This window comes from Vidua macroura, chromosome 22 (genome assembly GCF_024509145.1).
Source record: "Vidua macroura isolate BioBank_ID:100142 chromosome 22, ASM2450914v1, whole genome shotgun sequence".
Classification (NCBI taxonomy): domain Eukaryota; kingdom Metazoa; phylum Chordata; class Aves; order Passeriformes; family Viduidae; genus Vidua; species Vidua macroura.
The window spans coordinates 4,686,494-4,707,980 of record NC_071592.1 but is presented as its reverse complement, the minus strand read 5'-3'; the positions used below and the strand labels follow the sequence as shown (position 1 = coordinate 4,707,980).

Below are 21,487 nucleotides of genomic sequence, written 5' to 3'. Positions count from 1 at the left end.
CTCTCAACATCTCCTTGAGCCTGCTACCTGACTTCCATCCTCTCCCTCCTGCTGGGGGAAGGCAGGCTCCTGCTGTCCACCCTTGGATCGTGACAGCTCTCTCGGCTTGTCAGAATGCCAAAGGGACGTGCCACCGGTGCACGCCACCTGCCTCAGTGACAGCTGTCCTTGATGACACCGTTCCTCAAACACCTTCCTTCCCTGGCCACCTGAATCACCCAGGCTGATGTCACCCGTCCTGCTACTGCCAGTACAACGTGATCACTGCTGGCAGTCCTGCCAGCAGCAAACAAGGGAAAACCCCCACACCGTGCACCCAGAGCGTGTTCTCACCTGTCCCAGGCTCCCTGCTCACCCCTGTGCTGCAGCAACACCAGGGCTCAGCCGACTGTGGCCAACTGTGCTGTGCACCCAGTGTCGGGCTGGTACAGATCTCATCCTCTGAGCATCCTCTGGCAGGGCCTTACTGCTCGGGGCTTGTGCTGTTTGGCACCTCGATGGACCAGGAACACCAAATACAGCCAGCTCTGCTCCATCACTCCACCACTGGCCATCTGCCAGCCTCCTTCTCTTCATCCTCCTCATCATGCTCTTCAAACTCCTCTTCATCCTCCTCCTCCTCTTCCTCTTCTTCATCCTCCTCCTCTCCAAATGCTTCCTCTTCACTCTCCTTCTCTTATTCATCCTTGTAACCTCACCTTACTGTAAAAAACTAGGCACCTACCATAGAGGATGATGCTGGCGTTGGTGTTGCCCAGCTTGTTTGTGGCCACGCACGTGTAGTTGCCGTAGTCCTTCTCCGAGACGTTGAAGAAGGTCAGCGTGGACAGGCGGCCCTTGCTCTCGATCCGCACTCCCTCCAGCCCGTTTGCTAACCTGCAGAGAAACACGGATAGCAGTGCTGGGAGAACTGGGCTGGGGTGGATCTTGACCCTCCTTGGGCACTCCTTTGCTTCCCACCAGCCAACACCACTATACACCCACATGTTCCCCCACTGGACTTGTGCATCGCAGGTTTGAAGAAAAATTCTCCATTCCACTCTCCATCCCATAACCCAGCCTGACCCATGTGTCCCACAGCCACCATCCCAGGGAAAAACAACTCTGGGATTTCCTCAGCCCTTAGCTGAGCACCCACCAAAATGAGTTGACCCCAGCCTTTTTCCACATGATGGCCTCAGGCACTGTCACCTCCCTCCACCTCCTCACCTTGTCAGCCCAAGGCTACCTTCCCATCCTCCACCCCCTCTGCAGCCCCTCACCTGGTGTCCTCCTTGAACCACTGAAACTCCGCCACGGGGACAGCCGAAGCCTCGCACTGCAGGATGCCCTTCTGGCCCACCGAGGCGCCCGTGTTCTTGGCGTTGGAGATGTACGGCGGGTCTGCAGAGACATCTTGCTGTGTCACACTGGGCCACGTGCACCCACCCCCCCACCACTCCCCTGTGCCCTGCACTCACAGTTGACGGTAACTTTGACTTTCCGCACGTCCGGGATGGCCACATCGTTGACGGCGCTGCATTCGTACTCCCCGGACTGCTCCCGTGTGATGCCCGTGATCTCCAGGTACTCGTCCTCACTCACAAAGGTCTGCCCTGGGGGATGTACTGAACGTGTGGCACCGTCACCCATGGACACCAGGAATTTCCCTGTGCCCCTGTCCCGACACCCCCTGCCTGGGCATCTGGCATCCCCTTCACCCAGGAAGCACTTGACAAGCATCCTCAGCCCCATCCCAGGCCACACCAAAAGGTCAGCACCTCTGACTGTGAGTCATCTTAATGCCACCCTGACCACCTCTATGGGGACAGCCATGCATCCCACACAGGCCAGGATGGCCCCTCCTCAGACCCAGGCAGTTCTTCCACCGAGCAAGGGCTCACCTTTCCCGGAGAGGTGCCGCCACGTGACGGTGGGCTCCGGTCTCCCAAAGGCCAGGCACATGAGGGTCACGCTGCTGCCCTCATTCACGGTGATGTCTGACGAGATGTTGACAATCTGGGGGGGCACTGCAAGGCATAAAGGCCACCAAAGACACCATCAACACACCAGCTTGTCAGGTACAGGTGGGAGGCCCCAGCCATGAGACCTGTCCCATCGTGTGACGCTGGTGTCCACTCCATTGCCCTGTCCAGTCAGCAATTCCATACCTCCTAACCAGTATCTTGGACTGGAGCCAAGCATGGATCTGGGGTTTGGAGGGGTCCACTCACTGTGCCAGCCCCCCCACTCCATGGCCGAGACCCCGATAACCAGCTCTCGTTATGGCCTGTGACAAGGCTCATATTTTAGCATATTTATTAAAGCTGTTTAAATTACTGAGCGTCTGCTCCTTCAATACCGGCCAGGGTGATTTATATTGCTCTATCCCCAGATACTCCATCTAATAAATAACTTGGCAATCTCCGTACCCATAAATATCCCTGGCCATGGCAAAAAGCAATTAAAGCTCACTTGCCGATGCTGCTTCCTGGCACTCTGGGCTGTCGGACACAACCCCCTAAAGGGTCTGCACCCCAGGGAGCAAATGAGGCCACATTTAACAACCCTCCCCAAATGAAAAACCATATGTACAAGGCCAGAAAGGATGCCCTGTGCCCCCTCCCCTGGGCTGAAAGCCCAGGTCAAGTGGCATCAGATGCCCAACCCTTGCACCCAGGGCTCTCCTGCAGCGTTGGGATTCCAGGATAATCACCTGAAAACCGCTGTGGCCAGCATCAGCACTGCCTGCAAGGGAAAGTGGGGCTGCCTGGCTCTCCTCACACCCCCAGGGAAGCTCTCCTCACACTCCCAGGGAGGTTCTCCTCTCTCCTAGCACGGGAGAGGCAGCACAGCAGGATGAGCCATGGCAAAGATGCGGTGAGGGTTTTGCAGCCCTATGGGTTTTGCAAAGCAGTAAATTTCCCAGCAACTTGACACATTAATATAGAAGTACAGTCTGTTATAGCAGAGGGAGATTGTCTGAGTCCTTCAGGGGAAAGCAGCAATCGAAAAATGAAAAGTGTGTGCCGGCAACTGCTGGAAAACGTAGTTAACATTTGGAGCAGAACTGGCCAGCTCCGACAGCGCAGCCACAATGAGCTCCAGGAAGGCTGTAAATGGCCCTTCCTCACTCAGACAAGATAACACTAATCCATATTACCAGCATCCTTGCACCTCTTCCCTCCAGTAACAGCACCTCAAACTGGTACCAGGAACACATGAAAACTACAAGAACATCCAGGACAAAGCTTCCCACAACTGGGCATTTTCCATCTGCTCCTGAGCTCTGCAAACCATCCCTCTTTCTGAGCAGTTTTGGTCCAAGATGACACCACTGTTGTTAGTGGATGTTGATACCTTGGGATGCCACCCCTGCTCCAGATGGTGGCCTGTCTCTTCCTTGTGTGATTTTGCCTGCAGATGCTGGACTAGAGTGTTCATGTGTGGTGCAGGGCATCAGCAAAATCACAGTCATCATTCTATCCTTGCCCTCCCAGACACCTCCAGTTCAAGGCTGACATCCCTTTCCTGTTTCCTGAGTCCCAAACCACAAGTACAACATGAGACTGAGAAACTGGTGCTCTGGGCACAGATGTGAGCCTGTCCCCCTCCTGGGCACAGAAACACTTTCACTCCTGTGGAAAAAATTACCACTACCCATAACCACTACAGTCCCAGTGCTCCCATCTGGAAAACCTCAAGCCACACAAATCCACGTATCAGCCTGAAAGCCTTTCCCTTAGCAAAGGATGCTGACACAGACATGCCAGCGGGTCTCACAGTGGGGAACTGCATTTACTGAACATCCAGAGGCCAGGGAAGCACGGCTGTGCTTGCACTGCCTGCCCTAATCCAATCAGGAATGCCCCTGTGAGCCAGCAGGGACCTGCAATGGAGGGACACCCACGGACAGCATGGGGACCCCACTGGGCAGGTCGATACCTGTGACTGCAATTGTTGCCTACAAGGTTACCAGGACTTGAAGAAGGACATCAAAAGACCTTGATTACATTTTTATAGATCCCACTGACTGGGCTGTCAAGGATGATGTCTCAAGGACACACTGGTTTGCCATGGGAGGAGCGGGTGGAAACTAGGGCCACTTAGGGATGCAGGCAGGGTGAGTTTAACGGCAAACACGACATGTGGATAAAGGCAGCCCACAACCACACCCTGTCAATACCATGAGATAGGGATGGCCAAGGCATGGCCGCCCTGACAAGCACATCCCACCAAAGCTGCCTTGTCTCAAGGTGGTGACAGCTTGGGATTGGTGCTGGGCGTGGAGTCCAAAGGCTCTCCCAGCCCCCATAGATTTCACTCAGTCCCCTCCCAGGTCAGGCAGCCCTGCTAATGCCTTGCAGCCCACCAGCATGACTGTGGGTGCTGTTCCTAGTCCTTTACCTGCTGACAGCATTCCTTTCCCTAAATTACCTTTGGTTCTCTACATTTCCCTCCCTCTGCTCTATACAGCTGCAGTGAGAAAAACAGGGCAGAACACCATCTCTATCCCCTTTTATCCATAGTCCTTCCTCATAGAAGTCTACAACTACAAGCAAATTGAATAAAGAATAAATCCCGAGGAAGTGACGAGCGGCATGGTCTCACCGGAGCGACAAGCGGCGCGCAGAGGTTTTCGTCAGCCCTGTGTAATATTAATCACAGGGAAGTTAATGCATAGGGTTTGGTAAGCCAAAAAATACATTTGCACTGTAATTTCTTGTTTGTTCGGAAAGCCGGCGAGAGAAATTGAATGTGAAAGCGATGCCACTAAATTCAATAACAATAAGCCCGTGATTTATCTCCATCCTTTACCACTCGAGACCTGCACTGCCTGATGTGCCAATCCACGCTCTCCGTGGGACCTAGGCACGTGCCAGTGTCTGCCACCATCTGTGGGGACTGTGAGGTGCTGTCCCTCCCCCCACCTCCCAGACTGGGTCATGGGATCACACCTTGGTGACACCGCCACGTCCTGTGTAACACTCGGGATATCTGTGGGACTCTTCCCAGTATGTTCCATCCCGCCATCTGCTCCGGGCACCAGTGCTGGCTTTGTACTCATTGTCCCATCTGGGGACAAAGGCAACAGGAAAGCTCGGATTTGGCGAGCCGCTACCAGACACCCAAGCATGAGGAGGGATGGTCACTGCCCACAGGGACGCCTCTTCCCTGCTAAGCCATGCGGGGAAAAAACAGCACCTCGGGAATCGCTGCGTGATCGGTGGCTGCACATGGCGGTGACGCACACGACCGTGTGCAGGCTGACTCATCCCCGGCTGCTCCGGAGCGCCGATCCCTACCGGAGCCACTCGCCGCCGTGGCCCTGGATTATTTTTAGCTGCCAGATCATTACTGCTGCACGCCTCGGAGCGGAGAGCCTGCATGAGCACAGTGGCTGACACATGCAACTGATGTCCCTCCTCCACATCATTAGCTCCTAATCCATTAAAAGAGATGTCTTCCTACACTGCTGATAAGGGGAGATGACAGATAGCCATGGGATCCTCAAACTGCCAGGCAACAGCCACTTGTCCACCTCTACTTGGGGGACAGGTCCCCATAGGGACAGCAGAGAGGGACATCTCATCTTTGGAGCTCTGAAGCCTCCATGGACACTGTCACACCTGCAGCACATTGTGCTTCTGCCCTGGCACCTCCCTTTCCATCGCCTCTCACACACCTCCTGTTTTGGGGAGATGCAGCATTCATGCAGCTCCCTCACCTCTCCAGCTACAGTGTCCAGCTGTGTCCTGTGACAGGTGGTGCTGTCACCAGCAGGGAGAGGGACTGTCACCCTGGCAGGGGTCGGATGCCTGCAGGAGATGACACTGCCTCCCTTCCCAGCACCCCGGCTGCCTATAGCCCCAGGCATCTCCAGCTGTGCACAAGCCTCCCCGGCACAGGCAGGATGGGGCTGTCAGAGGTGTCACTGTGCAAGGTCTCATTAGCGTACAGAAAGTCAGCACAAAGGAGGCAAATATGCTGAAAACTCACATTTTGCCTGTGCTTTCCATCTCCTTCACTGATGAGAAGCACAGCAGGGTGGCACCGGGGCCTCCTCCAGTCCCTGTGTGTCTGCTGAAGGCACCAGCAATACGAGACCTTCCCCAGAACAGCTCCTGTTTGGGGCTGATGTCCTTAAATGGGGCACCTGAGAGCCAGCTCCTGGCTGGCAGGTGGAAATGAATGTTTCCCCTCTCTCCAGCTCATTGATTTTGTGGTGCAGGAGATACCTATAAGGACACACAGAGTAACCCTGTGCAAATGCACCTCAATGTTCCCATGGGGGAAGTTGCTGGGGCAAGGAGGTGACATCAAGAGTTTTAACAACGTGTTGCTTCTCGGCAGTGATGATGATCACCTCTGATCGAACCGTTCTGGTGACAGCCCAGTCTGAGAGGCTCATCAGAGCTGATTTTATTGAGATAATGGATTAAGCACTTCTAAAAGCTACGGTTTGGTCAACAAAATGATTTTTGTCAAATTTCCCTGCCAAGCAAGCTGTGCATCATGGCCTCACATTTTCTACAGATGCTCCGTTTTAGTAACATCTTCCTTTTCCCTTTGCTTGGGGTCTTGAACATCCCCTTTTCACCCCCAGTAAAACACCCTCTGTGGGATCCCACTCTCTGCGGGATTTACAGGAAGGAACATGCAAAAATGAAATACAGGCACTGAGCACCCTTTTCCAGGTGGAGTCACCCGACTGCTTGCAGTGCATCCTTTTTCTCCAAGTTTTCATGTTGAGACAGGGAAAGCAATAAAACCAAAACTCACAGTGTTATACCTACTGTGTAACCACCTGTCAGTAAATTTATGAACAATTAGGAAGTGAGAGTGCTTCCCAGGGAGCTATTTGTGCACGAGCTAAAACGTTCTTTCTGTTCGGAAATATAATGGGGAAACAACTTCACCAGTTCTCCCTCCTCTTCCCCAGTTTTGTTTTTTTGCAGTAATTAATCATCTGTTGCTGCTGGTCCCTGTGGCACATCCTGATAACTCCTTTTCACCAGTTTCAGGCAGCTTTGAGACTGGGAGCCCAAGGATGCTGTCAGGTGGACCCCATCCTGTCCCTTTCCCATTCTCCCACTTGGATTTTGGGTTGGCATGGCATAGCAGGCAATTTAGGGACAGTGGCAATTAGGGACAGTTCCCATTGGGCAGTGTGTGCTGTTTTCTGCCTGCCAGTCCGACTCTTCCTCCTTCCAGACCTTCCCCCTCTCCCTGCCCTCACTCTTTCATTGCTCTTTCATTTCTCCCCTTTGCTGCCTCCTGCCCTTTTGATGCTCCGGTGCTTTTTTGTGTGCACACATTTCCTTCTCTCTTTCCTTTGTTCTAGGGACTCTGGGCTTTTCTTCTCATCCTTTTTTTTTTCTTTTTTTTTTTTTTTTTTTTGTCCCTCTAGTTGCTTCCTTCTTCAAACTTTGCTATTCCTTCCAGATTTTCTTTGGGCTGCTTTGTCTTTGAATTCACTATCACATTGCTCCTGCATCACCTTCATTTGGCCGTTTTCACTCTCTTGTCCATCCTCTGCCCCTTCAGGGAGGAAGGAAGGTTGAGATAGGAGTCTGGCTGCAACTTTTCATCCAACCTTTTCTCTTTGGAGAAAAAGATCTCAATTGAGATCAAAAAAGATCTCAATAAGGTCTCAAATGTGGCCCTTTGAGAGCCCTAAGGAGCCAGTTGTTATCACAAGGGAAAAATAAAAGACTCAGTTTGGTTTTGAAACATTCATGGAGAAGCTACATCTACATTGGTGCTGCTTTGAGAGGTGGCAAGTGAGACACAGGACCAGCTCCAGGAGAGCATCCCTAGGTGCATTTGGGTAACACACCCTGTAAACAAAGGCCATGGCCCTTCAATCCCTGTCCTGGTTCCCAGGGTGAGGAAAGCAGCAAACATCAGGATAGCAAATGGATTGTGCCAACCAGAAACGAGAGAAACAATGCCAACAGCTGGGAGAGGCTTCAGTATGGCGAGTAGGATTAAGGCAGTACCGGGAAGGGTTCTTCAAATGACTCAGAAACAGAGGACATCTGAGAAATACCAAAGACCACTGTTAGGTAGGGATGGCCAGTACCAATGCTCACCCCCAAAATCTCCACCACAAGGGATCCCAAGCTCACAGCCTCCACCAAAACACTGACCCTGAGCTCCACGTTTCAGGCTGAAGTACAACCTGGAGCAGCCCAAGCCATGAAGGCAGGGCTGTGTCCTGCCTACGGTCTGCCACACTCCTCAGTCCAAAAACCATCCTGGAGCATGACGCCATTAAGGTCTCCCAGCTCCTCCTTGCAAGCCTGCACCTCCCAGAAGCTCTCCCTCTCCCCCTTTCTGAGAAGTGGCCTTTGCACTGCTCACCCCAGAAGCAGGAAGGCTCACCAAGGTCCACCCCACTTCAGCTCCACTCCAGCCTTTATGACAAGAGGACAACAGGGTGGCTCATCTTCTGCTTATAAAATCTTAAATGCCTGTTCTCTCTTAATCCCAAACTCTCCCCAGAACACACCAGCGTGCCATAAACACCACATATATCTCTGAAAGCATCATCCCTTCGTCATGAGGCAGCTCCTGACAAAAAGAGGAAAAGGGAGACAAAAAAAAAAAAACCTCTGGCTTCCTGCCATCTACGCTCTTATAAACCCTGTTAACGGCTGTTGCAATGAACCAATGCAAGAGACATATTAATAGTGCTACTAAGAGACACATTTACTGTTGACGGCGACTCCCTGGCAGATTTATTGCTGGGTTGCTGGGAGGGATGGCCGGGCCCCTCAGTAGCACAATTAAAACCCAATTGAACATGGGCACAAAGAATCAATACTCTCTCCGGCCAACTTATAGTTTTGCAAAATACAAATAGAAATTAATTGACCTGAATATAGTTGCTAACTGGTCATTGCTGCTTGTTTGGCATCCTGCTGGAACAGTGAGGGCAAAAAAACAGAAGACAGACCTAAACCTCAATTTTGAGGCCAGAAACAGGGCTGTGCTGCCATCCCTGTAAAGTGTGCGCTCTGCTTGCAGTAATAGGCCAGGACTAAATCCATCTTTGGAAAATCATTCCTTTCCTCTCAGCACTAAGCAAAAGACTGCATGTTGTTCACCCTTACAAAAAGAACAATTTAGCCACCAAGGAACTGCAGTGGAGCTGAATGACAGAATGGCTTGGGTTAGAAGTGACCTTAAAGATCATCTTGTTCCGTCCTCTGCCATGGGCAGGGACACCTTCCACTAGACCAGGTTGCTCCAACCTGACCTTGAACACTTCCAGGGATGGGAAGCCACAGCTTCTCAGGGAAACCTATGCCAGGGCCTCACCACCCTCACAGGAAGGAATTTCTTCTTTACATCAAGCCTAATTTTCCTCTCTTTCAGTTTGAACCCATTATTCCTTTTAACTGCAATTCCTGATGAAGAGTCCCTCTTGACTTCTTTGTAGGCTCCTTCAGATACTGGATGGCTGCTATGGCATCTCCACACAAACTTCTCTTCCCCAGGCTGAACCGAGAACAGAGCACAGGAGGATTTGCCTCTCTCATCACCACCATCAAAGGCACCTACAGATGGATTTTCTCAGCTGGGCAAACAGTGTGGTTTGAGCTTAACACATTGAAAAGGAAGTACAGACACTGCTCAGCATGGACCACTTGACCTGTGCCTGCACCCCCAGTTCCTCTCTCGCCTCCCTCCAGCTGTGCAGAAGTGACACTGCTGAGAACCACAGTCATCACTGTGGTGGGAGCAATTCAACAGGACTTGCTCACACCAGGAAAAAAACTTTCCCCAGCACAGTTAGGAATGCCTCACCACCAGACTGTCACTCTGGACACAAACTCTCTCTCACCTTCACCTGGCTGTGCCTGGCAAGTGCCTGCATCACCCTGAGAAAGGGATGAGGGCAGCGGGTGCTGAGCATCGCCGCCAGTTCACCTGATTTCATTAGGTGCAAAGCACTCGGATACTTCACCGGTGTTGACTGGATGGATTAGCACGATTAGAGAGCAGACAGGATAAACAGATTAAACCTCACAGATGGACAGCTCACACACAGCTCAGAAAGAAGGAGAGGGACAGCTCCGAACAAGGGGATGGAGGGATGTTTCCAATGGATCTCTGCTCCCCCCTCTTCCCAAGGTGAGCACTCCCCTTCTTCACCACAGCCTGGTGCACACTATCTGGGGTTTCCCAATACATTCCTGCAGCCACCAGGAGGAAAACGTGTTGGATGGGTAACCACAATCAGGAAAACCTGTTGGGCGGGTGACCACAATCAACCCCTGCCTCTAGCCAATGAGAAAGGTACATAAATACATACATAACTCTGTTGGGGGCTTCTCAAAGACTGTCGAGGCTGAGAAAGTTTTCAGATTTGCTCATTGCAAAATCAATACCCATCAGCTGTTTGAAATTAAAGGAAAGATTAGGTCCTGGTTTTATACACGCTTTATTGTATTCCGAGAGCTTTCTACTCAGCCAAATAAATCTTCTTTAAGAGGATTAGGAAACTTTCATTATCTTTATCTAACCTGAACTAACACTAACTCTGAAAAATTAATCTAGAGACCGGACAAAAGCCGGTAGCTGGTGCAAAGCCGCAAGAATCCAGAGGCAGCATCCATCCATCAGAGAGCTACTGGCCCCTCTGATCTGCCAGCACCTGGATCCCCCCATCAGAAGAGCCTCAGGACACTGCTTTGCAGCCCAACAGCATCTGCTATACTGATACTTGCCTATGAAGCCCTGTGCCAAGAGCCCTTCATGGCCCCACAGTGATTTTGACCTCTCTCCCAAAACCATGGAGCCTTGTGCTGCTGGTCTCTGCTCCTCCTCTGTGCCTGGCGTTGCTTTTGGCCCTCCTGAAGCATCTTCGAATGCGTGCTTGAGCAGCTTAATAACGAATCCCTGATGGAGAGAGCTGAGCAACATGGTTCCAAGCAGTGGAGACAGGTCAAATTCACAGCACGGACAGGCAAAGGGGGAATAAAGAAGAGCTCAGCAGCCACACTGCCAGTTCCCAGGTGTCCTCTGCACCATGTGATGACTGTACAACACAGCAAGGCTGAGACAATGCACGCTCATCTCCTCCCTGGCATGGTGGGCACTTGTCCACACCACTGTTCCCATGCCATGCAACATCTGAAGCAGCTAATGCTGGCTTCAACTCAACTACCAAGAGAGCCTCCAAACCCTGCCCAAGTCCAGGCAGCCTTCCAGATCAAACCATCCAGCAACAGCATGAGGCACATTCTGACCTACCTTGCACGATAAGATGGACGCGTGAAGTCTTGGGGTGATTGTCTGTCTGCACAGAGCAGGTGTAGGGGCCCTCATCGTATATGTCCACGTTGTGTATCTTGATGCTGTACTGAGTCTTGGTGTTGGACAGGATGACCACACGGTTGTCTATAGACCACTTGTCATTGCCGGCATACAGGATGGTGCTGCGGTTCAGCCACGCTACCCGCGTGACCCGGTCATCCACAGTACACCTGGAGGGGACACACAGAGGGTCACACACCTGGAACGGGACACACACAGAGCATCCCGGGTCCCAAAAAGGGATGGGAGCAGGATGGGAGTGCGGCTCCCCAGCTCTGCCAGCATGGAGATGCTGCACGCTGTGGCCGTGCTCCCTGTTTCCACATCCCCCATCATGTGAGATTTCACATAAACAGTGGGTTCGCCAGAAATAAAACCTCCCTTTTTCTTTCACACACAACTAGGGAACCACAGACAAAATTCCCATTGTTTGACCTCTGCAAGCCAGGCAGACCATCTCTAACCTCCTTCTCACCCACCTCCACAGCCCCCCTTGCTTTCACTGTGCACTGAGAATTCCAGATGAAGCTGTAAAATGTGCTGACAGTTCAGCTTGTCGGCACAGCCCTCGAGCCATCCCCGGGGTGATAAACACCCCCACTGCTGGGGACAGGGGCCACAGCACACGCACAGGGAGAGGGGAAGAAGAGAAACAGCCGGAGACGGCCAAGCTAGCACATGGGAAAGGGAAGGGAACATTTGGATAAGCAGCTGTAAATCCTACAAGTGCCTTGAAAACACAACGCGGTCGTTTCCATTATTTATTTCCTGCCTGGCTCCCACCCTCCCTGCTCTGAGACGTGCAGGAGCTCGGCAGCTCTGGTCTACAGTGCTGAGTTACACTTGGCAAAGAATGGGATGGGGGGGAAGGGAATTAAAATGTTCTTGGAAAACATGGCTTTTTCATGCTCTTTGATAGATCCTTCTCCATCTATCTACGTGTGGCCTTCTCTGCTGCTGCCGTGATATCTGCAGCAAAAGCTCTGAGCATTTGGTTAAATTAAGAGTACAGCATCTCTTGGGAGCTTCACCTTTGCCACCTGAGGACCAGGCTAGGGAAGCTTTCTCTTGACACGAAAAAAAAAAAGGGAAAATCAAGCTAGATGTGAGCTAGTGCCAGCAGTGGCAGAACTGCTGCAGCTTTGTGCAGCCAAGATCATAGGGAAAAGGCACCTACAGTCAATCAAGGAACTCGTGTGAGTCCCTCTCCACATGCCTGTAAATTCAGAGAGCAGCTGGGAGGCTTTTCCTGTCTTCGTCCCCATTGCAGAGCCTCTCCTGCCCAGGCTTTGGGGGTGTTATATGCCTCCCTTGCTGAGATTGCAGAGCATCACCTCGATCGAGATTATTAATTGGGCCCGGGGAAGGGGCGATACTTGGCATGTTTGAGGGTCCCCGCGGGTGCTCGGTTCAGAGGAATGAGCCATATATTCTCCTGCAAACAAGTAATTTTCCCTTTGCAGGAGCTGTACGTCTCTGCCAGCCACATCACGTATGGACGCTGGGAGAGACGGATGGCCCTCCACGCCTGCCGTGGCACCGCCAGCACGAGGGGAGCCTGCCTGGTGTCAGACATGCCCCGGCGCCAGTTCGGCTCTGCCGGACCAGGGCAGCCTTGTGCCGGCAGACAGCATTGTCCTTGTCAGGAAGCCGAGCCCTCTCTTCCTTCAAATTAACTGGGGGAGAGCTAAGCACAGCCGAGTAAAGTTCGGCCCTGGGGGATTCCAGTCTAGTGGACTATTACTGCTGTCTCACTTCATTATAATGAATAATAAAGAGATACTTACACACGGCTTCTGTAAATTATTCATTGCGTGCACTGAAAAATCAGGGCAGCAATATGTAAAACAGACAACTTGCATGTCTGCGCTCATATAAATATCCAGACTACAGCCCTGCGAGGTACTCTCGGGTCCCCTCATTAGGGGTGAAGCACAAGGACTCGGGTTTGAAGTGACAGGGATGAGACGCTCGTGCTGGCGCTGAGTGCGTTTGACTGTTGCTGCCCAGCTTCGACTGCTGCATATGGGATGTGCTTCCTGAGGAGTTCTGGGGCCAGTCCAGGACACCTGAGAACTGGGGTGGTTCATTCTGCATTTACAGCTCACACTTACATCGCAGAGCTGCACTGCACGAGCACCCAGGGATGCCCCAGGTGGACACTCACAGGAGGGAGGCCAAGGACCACATCACCCTGCCTTGTCCATGGTGCTGGTGACTGGTACTGCCCTCAAAACCACTTGGAATGAGCAGGAAGCAGCAATTTGGAGACCTCTGTAACAAACCCATGCCAAAAGCAAGGAGGTAAAGGCTCCTCCTTCCCATCCCTCAAGCCCCCTCATCAGTCATTGCCACTCAATAGCAAATTTAGGACCAAGTCCCTTTGCTTTGTGCAGCATCATGCTCCTCTCCAGACCAGAGCCCAGACTGTCTCCTGCAGCTACAGACAACCAGACAAAAAAACAGCCCTCCTGTGCCTCCTGGGAATGTGTCAGAACCACCACCAGCAGAAAAGCCCCATCCATCAGCTGGCACAGAGCACATGGCATTCCTGGAGGCACCTTCTCAGCTACCCTCACTTTCCCACTGCCAGTTTTCCCGTGCCCTGCCAATTGGCACTACAAAGAGAATACTGACGGATACTCTGGCACAAGGAGCACCTCATCAGCTTCTTTACCTGTCTGGGAAAGTGATCTCCATTAGCTGCTAAGCTGACGGCACTCGCTTATCTGCTGAGCCGTCTTTGCTCCCCATTTCCAATTGACCAGGATTATGATAATGTCTCCAGTAAGCAAACAGGTAAAGAGACTTCTGCAAAGTGTTTAGATAAAGCAGACAAGCTCTGTCAAAGCTGGATAATAAAGCAGGCCAGGAGGTTTTGCCTTGAAGGGATCTAATTAAAATCAAAGACAAACCCCCATTAACAGTTTCCTGAAGGCACCGTATCCATCTCCAGAAACTGCCTTACAAGTCCAGAAGGGACAAAAGACAATAAAACACCTGTCACATGGGAGGGAAATAAACTTATCCTGGCTCTGCAGCTCACCTGGAGAAAGCCCATCAGCAAGGCAGGGGAATATCTCGGGAATTATATTGTCAACCCCCAGCGTATGCTGCATCCCAGCTCCCCCACACATCCTTTCTTTGCACAATGTGACCAGTCCCATCAGCTCCTCCATCTCTGCATCCCACTTATACCCTCATTGCCTTTGAGTAGAGACTTTTCACCATCTGTGAAATCTTTCAGTGCCTCCAACCAGTGCTGCTCTCCTCCAGAGTGGCTGGGGAGCTTTGGATGCCAGGCTTCGCTGGAGCTCCGGCCCCCAGTGTTCACAATGATACATGTGGCTCTTGAAGGCTTCATCTCCTGAGACCCATATTGATTCCCTCACTCTGCAGGAGGACAAGAGCTGCTGTAGGGATCCCAGTGCTCCACCAGAGACGAGGGTGATGAACCTGAACACAGCAGCATGAGAAGATGCATGAGGGTGGGAGCTGGGGGCACCAGCGCTGTGCTGTTTCCCCTCTAATTGCCCCTATTCCTCATTCTTAAATGCTAATTTTGAAGCTTGCCGTGGAATTATTTCACTTAGTGTCAACAATACAGATAGCTCTGCTGACATGCTCTTTGTGTGTGGTGGCACACAGCGCCCGTCTCCCTCCTCCTGCACCTATTAGGAGAGACCCCACATAGCTCCCACAGCAGGCTCCTTCCCAGCCCCATCAATGAACACTGACAGTGCCTCTCCTACGTGTGGGTTGAGCCATAACACCCTCCCCCTTCATCCCCTGCCTTCTCTGGCCACGTCATCGACCTTTCCCGCACTGCTGACTCAGCTGAACACGAAGGAGAAGCCTGGGACTGCCCTCAACGCTTCCCTCATGGCAAGGGAAATACTGTGTCCAGGGTCAGCACAAGTTTTCTGGCAGTAATTTGGAGGGATAAACAGCAAAAAAAGAGATGAAACCATACAGGAAGTCTTGCAAAATCCTCTGCATGGGTGCAAAATATTCTGAGGAATGGGATGCGTGGGACCCCAAGAAGTTGATGCACACCCTAAGAAACCCAGGGGACATGTTTATACCTGAAGAGCCAACACCACCAGTCCCTCTCCTTGCCAAAAGGCTGGGGGGATGGATCAACCCAAATTTGTTGTCCATTTGTTTGGACACATGCTGGGATTTTTGGGGTTGCCCAGTGCAGAGCCAGGACATGGACTTAATGATCCTTGTGTGTCCCTTCCAGCCAAGGATATTTGATGATTTTAGGATTCAAACCTCTCCTGTTTGCTTGTTCAAACCAACGATGCTCTACTTTTAAACTCCTCTATGGCCCTTCAACCCCAAACTGCTTCTCTCTCCTGTAGGTAACATGTCTCGTCAGGATGACAAATGGAGATGCCAAAACCAGTTGCAAACTTGCCGGCTGACCCAGTTTTCAGAGGCTAAAATAGCTCACCCAGATCAGGAGTGAAGCCCCTCGACAGTGACTGGGTGTGCTTCACCCTGGGAAGCCTCCAACCAAAAATACCTGTCACAGGGGCAGAACAAACACCCTTGTCTTTGAGAAGAAATTGTTAATTACATTTGCCAGGGACTCCTAATGGGATTTCTCCTGCACTTCCAATATTCACCCTGGCTACACAGTTAAGGGGCACCGGATGTTTTTTATTCTGGGTGGCTGGAGCAAAGGCAGAGGAGATTTATTTGTAATCATCGGAAATAAACACATTTCTCAGAAGTAAACACAAAAGAACAGAACCTGGCTGTGCTCCCACTTCATTCAAGATGCAAATGAGAAGCAGGCCATCAAAACATTGCAGCTTCTCTAATCCTCTCCCAACAATGCAACCTGCCACATTATCTGCAGGGACAATGGCACCTGCGCCGTGTGATGGCAGGTGTCATATGGCAGCTCCCGAGGGCAGGACTGCGCCACCTGAGCTTCCATCACTGCCATCCACGCTGTTTATTTGGGGGGTGGAGGGCACAAGGCACTTTGTCTTTCATCATGGTCCTGTCCACTCTGTCTCCTCTCCGAGGCACCTGCAGTGTCCCTTCTCCCCTCTCTCCCATCCTTCCCAGTGGCTGGATAGGGAGTGCACAGCTCCACGCCATCCCCATGCCATCCCAGCACCATGAAGACAGACAGCACAGCTCCACACCACCCCAGCACCCTGAGAACAGAGGGCACAGCTCCACACCACCCCAGCACCCTGAGGACAGAGGGCACAGCTCCACACCATCCCAGCACCCTGAGGACAGAGGGCACAGCTCCACACCACCCACCACCCTGAGGACAGAAGGCACAGCTCCACACCACCCACCACCCTGAGGACAGAGGGCACAGCTCCACACCACCCCAGCACCCCGAGGACAGAGGGAACTCGTGTTGCACCATATGGCATCACCCATCCAGCCTTCACCAACCACTCAGCATGTCCCAATACATCACCACACCCATATCCCCTGTGGGAAAACAAGGAGCCTGGGATGTACCAGAGCTTGGCCAGCCCAAACAGTTCTCCTTTCTTCCATAACATTCCTCCCTCCCTGCCATACACCACTTAGCTGCTGCCTCCTGCAAAGCCACACACAACTGGCTCTGACTCTGCAAGTTTAATTAATTGCCTGGCCCTACTGCTACTGCTCCAATTCCCCAAGTGCTCCCAGTGCTGTTCAAACACACTCCAGGCCACTTGAAAACCTGTACCCTGCCAACAACCCCCTGCCCAAAGCCCTCCAAGGGCTATGGGACCCTTCTGCCCTCTCCAGAGGCTCGGGGCTTGACAGGGAGGCTTTGTCCCTGGCGGTTCCCCTGCAGTGGCAGTTTGCCCACCAGCAGGCACCAGAATAGAAGCTGCTCCCTGTGAAAAATCAAAGCCCAAATTGATACATTAGCGACTGCTAAATATAAAATATCCATCTGCAAAGATAATAAGCCTGTGAGGGCAGAGGCTGTCGAGTTGCTCCATTTCAGATAGTTTAATGGTGTTTTGGTCCATGACTGCAGCTCCCAGACATTAGAATGATAACAAGATGATGAGGAGGGCGGGAGCCGTCTGCGCGAGGCATCAGAAGTCAAGACAATGCTCACTATGCAGTCCCTGAGGGGTCCATGTCACACAAAACACTGGCTGCTCTGCATCCAGCATCCACAGGGCTTTGGGTGGTCTCTGTGACAACCCAGGGCATGCAAAGGCTGCCAAGGGGTCGCTGCCAAGCTTGAGCCGACATTAATTCAAGGAGGGGGGTCTGACCCCCCTGGAGTCAGGGGTGGACCTGGGTACCACTGCAGGTGGCACAGAGTGATGCTAAAGCTGAGACAGGCATAGCTGTGCTGCAGACAGCTTTAAAAGCAGTCGTAGCTTGAAGAAGGAAGGAATGCCCAGTGAGGTGAGCTGCTGCACGGTGCCCCCACTGACAGATCACATCTTCTCCCCAAAGCCATTCAAGGGATTTTCTGAATTAATGCTCCACATCGAGCAAATCCAGAAACAGTCAGCTCTGTTAAAGCGAGCCAGGCTTTCCCTGCAGTTCGTAAAGCCCTTCTTTCACTCCTCATTGCTTCTACTTCCAGCTTGCAGGGACACACCTCACCCTGGCAACATCATTGGCAAGGGGAAGGGGGCCGGGCGAGGTCAGGTACTCCTCCCAGCTCCCACCTGACTTTCCCTTGCTTCTGACACAACAATGCATTAATATCCATTTCCACATGCTGGGATGCTCCCCCCATGGGGTAGAGAAAGTCATAAGGCATTAGCCTAAGCCCCAACAGCCAAGCCAACAGCTGTTATTAGCTCAGGAGAAATCTTCATAAGGAAATATGAGGTGGCAGCAAAAGAAATAAAGTGGAAGGCCTTTGGATAGAGCAAATCAATGGGAATGTTCATAGAGCAGGTGGCACGTAAATGCTTCCATCAGAGTCAGTCAATGCTGGCGGCCACACCTCATCTCACAAAGACAGAGATGAAAATGAAGGCACCGAGCAGGGGCAGCCAGGCCAGGAAAACCACAGAAACTGGAAGAAGTACAGAGGAGCATCTTTCCTTGCCCAAAATGGTACTTGAATGATTGCACTTTCTCCCTAACACTGCCAGGCACTGATTTCAAACTTCTCCGTGGTCACATAGCCATCCTGTGGTTTCAAGAAGGCTGGGACATCTTCCCAGCTCCTCTCCAAAAAGACAGTCACCATCCAGCAGCATTTACCATCAAGGCATCAGTACCTGTCCTAGGAAACTTGGGCAGAGAGCTGTTTTCTCACCAGGAAAGGCAAACTCCCCTGTCTGAGCCCTGCCCTACATCCCTGCAGGGAAAAACCCACCAATGCTATCAGCACCCTTCAAGGGTGCAATCTGGAGATTCCCCTGCTCTCTGCCGATGTAGGCAGAGCCCCCTGCTCAATCAGCACCTGCACCCTGCCTAAATCAGTGCTAATCTCACACAATACAGCACCTGCAACCGGCTGATTTCCAGTGTTCTTCAATCAAAAGCAGCAAAGAAAACACTTGAGTTCATTGCTAGCAGAGCTGAGCAGTTGAGAACCTCAAGTCCTCCACGCCTGTTCTGGGTTTGTAGGGCTGGACTTTTCCTTGCTATTGCTTTTTTGACATGTTTGTTCATTCATTTGCCCAGGCAGGGAGAGAGAGGAATAACTTTGGCTGTCACAGCTGGACATGCAGTTAAGTGGCGGTAATTAGCGTGTGGCAACATGAGGCTCTGACTGCTCTGATTCAGCCATCCTGACGGGACTGGTGACCATCTCCATCTCAGCTGGATAAGGGGGACACTTTCAACCCAGGAGGATGTGGCCATAGCACTGGCAGCATCCCACAGTTGCAAAAGAAGAAAGGATGCTTGCAGGCTGATTAAAACCTGGATCAAGGCACATCCACGAGAGAAGGAGACGGAGCAAAACCATTGGACACTTGTCCCTGCATTGCAAGGAGGGGAAATTGGTCTGAAGCCAACCACCCCAGTGCAGGACACAGTGGCAATGCGGCAAGGGGGTGGTGTTGTCACCCCAAAAGGGGTTCCTGTGGGAAACAAAAGCATGTAGGGCCCTTTAATAGGAAAGCCATCCATGTCTCCATCACATGTGGGCCTCGTGCTCTCTGGTCTATCTGGCCACACCACCCTCCCCAAGACTCGGGCAGAAAGCAAACCTCTTCTCACATCCTGTTGTTGATTACCACCAAAAATATATTTGTCATGAGATGCCCACCACTATCTCTGTGGCTCTTAAGGGTAATGGAGAGGTTTCAGTCTTTGGAGGATAAGTCTCAAGCTCTTGGCTGCTTGCCCAGGAGGATTATTTTACATCAGGTTGAGTTCTGTAGTAATTATCTTCAAAACAGCTGGACTGCTGGATAAACTCACTGTATCTTAATGCACAATACGGGAGCAAACGCAGGGAATTAAACTGCAATTCCAGACAGATTGACGGAAAAACCTCTCGCCGGTGTTTCACAGGCCGAGGCTCAGGGCTCCTCACACGTTAGGGGTGGGGAGGCATTCGCTCATTTGAAATCAATTCCAACTTCCCCAGAGACAGAACGGAGGGGGAAAGAGATGCTGGATGAAGATGTTTTACCCTTAAGCTTTCAGCAAAGAAAAAAAGCAGTATTCCTGACCCTCATGGCTGGAAAATGAAGCAGTATTTGGCTGCTTGATGTTCCACACAGCCCCGAGACTTCCATAAAAGCTCCAACATTACAAGGTCTTGGCTCCACACTGCACCATTCACTGCAGTGAGAGCGAGCAGGGAAAGCTGAGGGGCAAATCAGCTCACTCCATCCGCACCCCTCACACCTAGAAGTCACTCCCAGTGAGTATCCCACCCCAAGAGGATGAAGGGGCTGACAGATGGACAAACCAACTCCCAGACTGCTCCACCAGCATGAATTAAAAGGAAAAAAAATCAGGTACCCTCACGATAATGCTGCCACAAGATTTAGGTGCAAAATCCTTGCAGACGGAATTAATAACCTCTAAAAAGAGTGAAATTCTGCCGCTGGAGAGTGAAGCTGTATTTCATGGTGAACACCATAAAGGGCTCCTGCCAAACACAAGATCTGTAAATGACCTGGGTGAGCCATCAGCTCAGAAATATAATTGCCAATTTGCAGGAATTTCACCAGCAATTAGGCAAAATAAAGTAACCCACCAGAGGAAATCCTTTGCTCGCTGCTCCCATGCCTCCCTGACCCATCTGATTTCCACCCACCACTGCTCTGCCAGGATGAGGGTTGATGCTTCAGGCACTAAGGAGCCAGGTGACAGCTCCGTGAAGATGAAGAAGTCATCTCCAGTGCCAGATAAAGAAGTCGTCATCATTGTGAAGTGACAACAGACACTCCTGGGCACCAGCCAGATGAAGACCTCTCCTGCTGGTACCTCCTTTCTGAGCATCTGTGAGAACCAGGAGCCTGATCTCGGTAACCCCAGGGGCCGAACAACTGCATGCAATTAGGGGGTTTATTTGTTTGAGTTACACGTGAATATCCCAAATTACATTATCAGATCATAGTCCTGCTTCTGATTTATTCCTTCTTTGTTCTTCAAGTCTTCGTACATCTAAGCAATTAACCTCTCAAAGAGCTGGAGAACACATAATTATCCTCATTTGTCTAAACGTCACCAAGATGGCTGCCTTTCAATTAACCTTCTGGGAATGGAGGGAAGTTGGAGTGATACAGTGATCATTTCCAACTTCAGCCTAGGCTGCAGCTTTTTTTTTTCCCCTTAAAGTAATTTAATTGAAATATTCAGATGATAAAATATAGCCAGATAACTGTTACTGCAGGTAACGGGATCAAGAGGGGGCTTGCAATCGAAAAAGAAGTCAAACGAGGTACAGTAATATTATATCAATATGTGGCACTTCCATCTAAAAATATCAAAGCACTTTGTGCTTATTAATGAAGGGAGTATTTCGCACTCCCCTGCCAGGCTGAGACTTACATCGCTTCAACGTGTCACTGCTATCAATAGGGAAACTGAGGCAGAGGATGTGCTCCGGCACCCGGAGTTTACAGAGTCAACCCCTATGCAGGCAGGAACTTCCCAAGAACATCCTCTCATGAACCCCTCTCCTACCCTTGGAGAAGCTGGCTCCTTCATGAAGTCAGCACAGGAGACGCGGTGGTGGCCGAGCTGCTTTTGCTTTTATTTATTT

General features: G+C 51.4%; 1 protein-coding gene across 10 annotated transcripts in view; it reads right to left on the bottom strand.

Moving 5' to 3' along the window:
- OPCML (opioid binding protein/cell adhesion molecule like) overlaps positions 1–21,487 on the bottom strand; it is a 337,383-nt gene that overhangs the window by 11,618 nt on the left and 304,278 nt on the right. For 7 of the 10 annotated variants that reach the window (XM_053996801.1, XM_053996810.1, XM_053996802.1 and 4 more), the window contains 5 exons: positions 11,245–11,477; positions 1,884–2,009; positions 1,461–1,607; positions 1,263–1,383; positions 725–876 (listed from right to left, as the gene is read on the bottom strand). In XM_053996801.1, coding sequence (XP_053852776.1) covers positions 725–876; positions 1,263–1,383; positions 1,461–1,607; positions 1,884–2,009; positions 11,245–11,477 — 779 coding nt within the window. The remainder of the gene's footprint in view (positions 1–724; positions 877–1,262; positions 1,384–1,460; positions 1,608–1,883; positions 2,010–11,244; positions 11,478–21,487) is intronic. The other 3 variants (XM_053996807.1, XM_053996811.1, XM_053996809.1) reach the window with 1 other exon arrangement.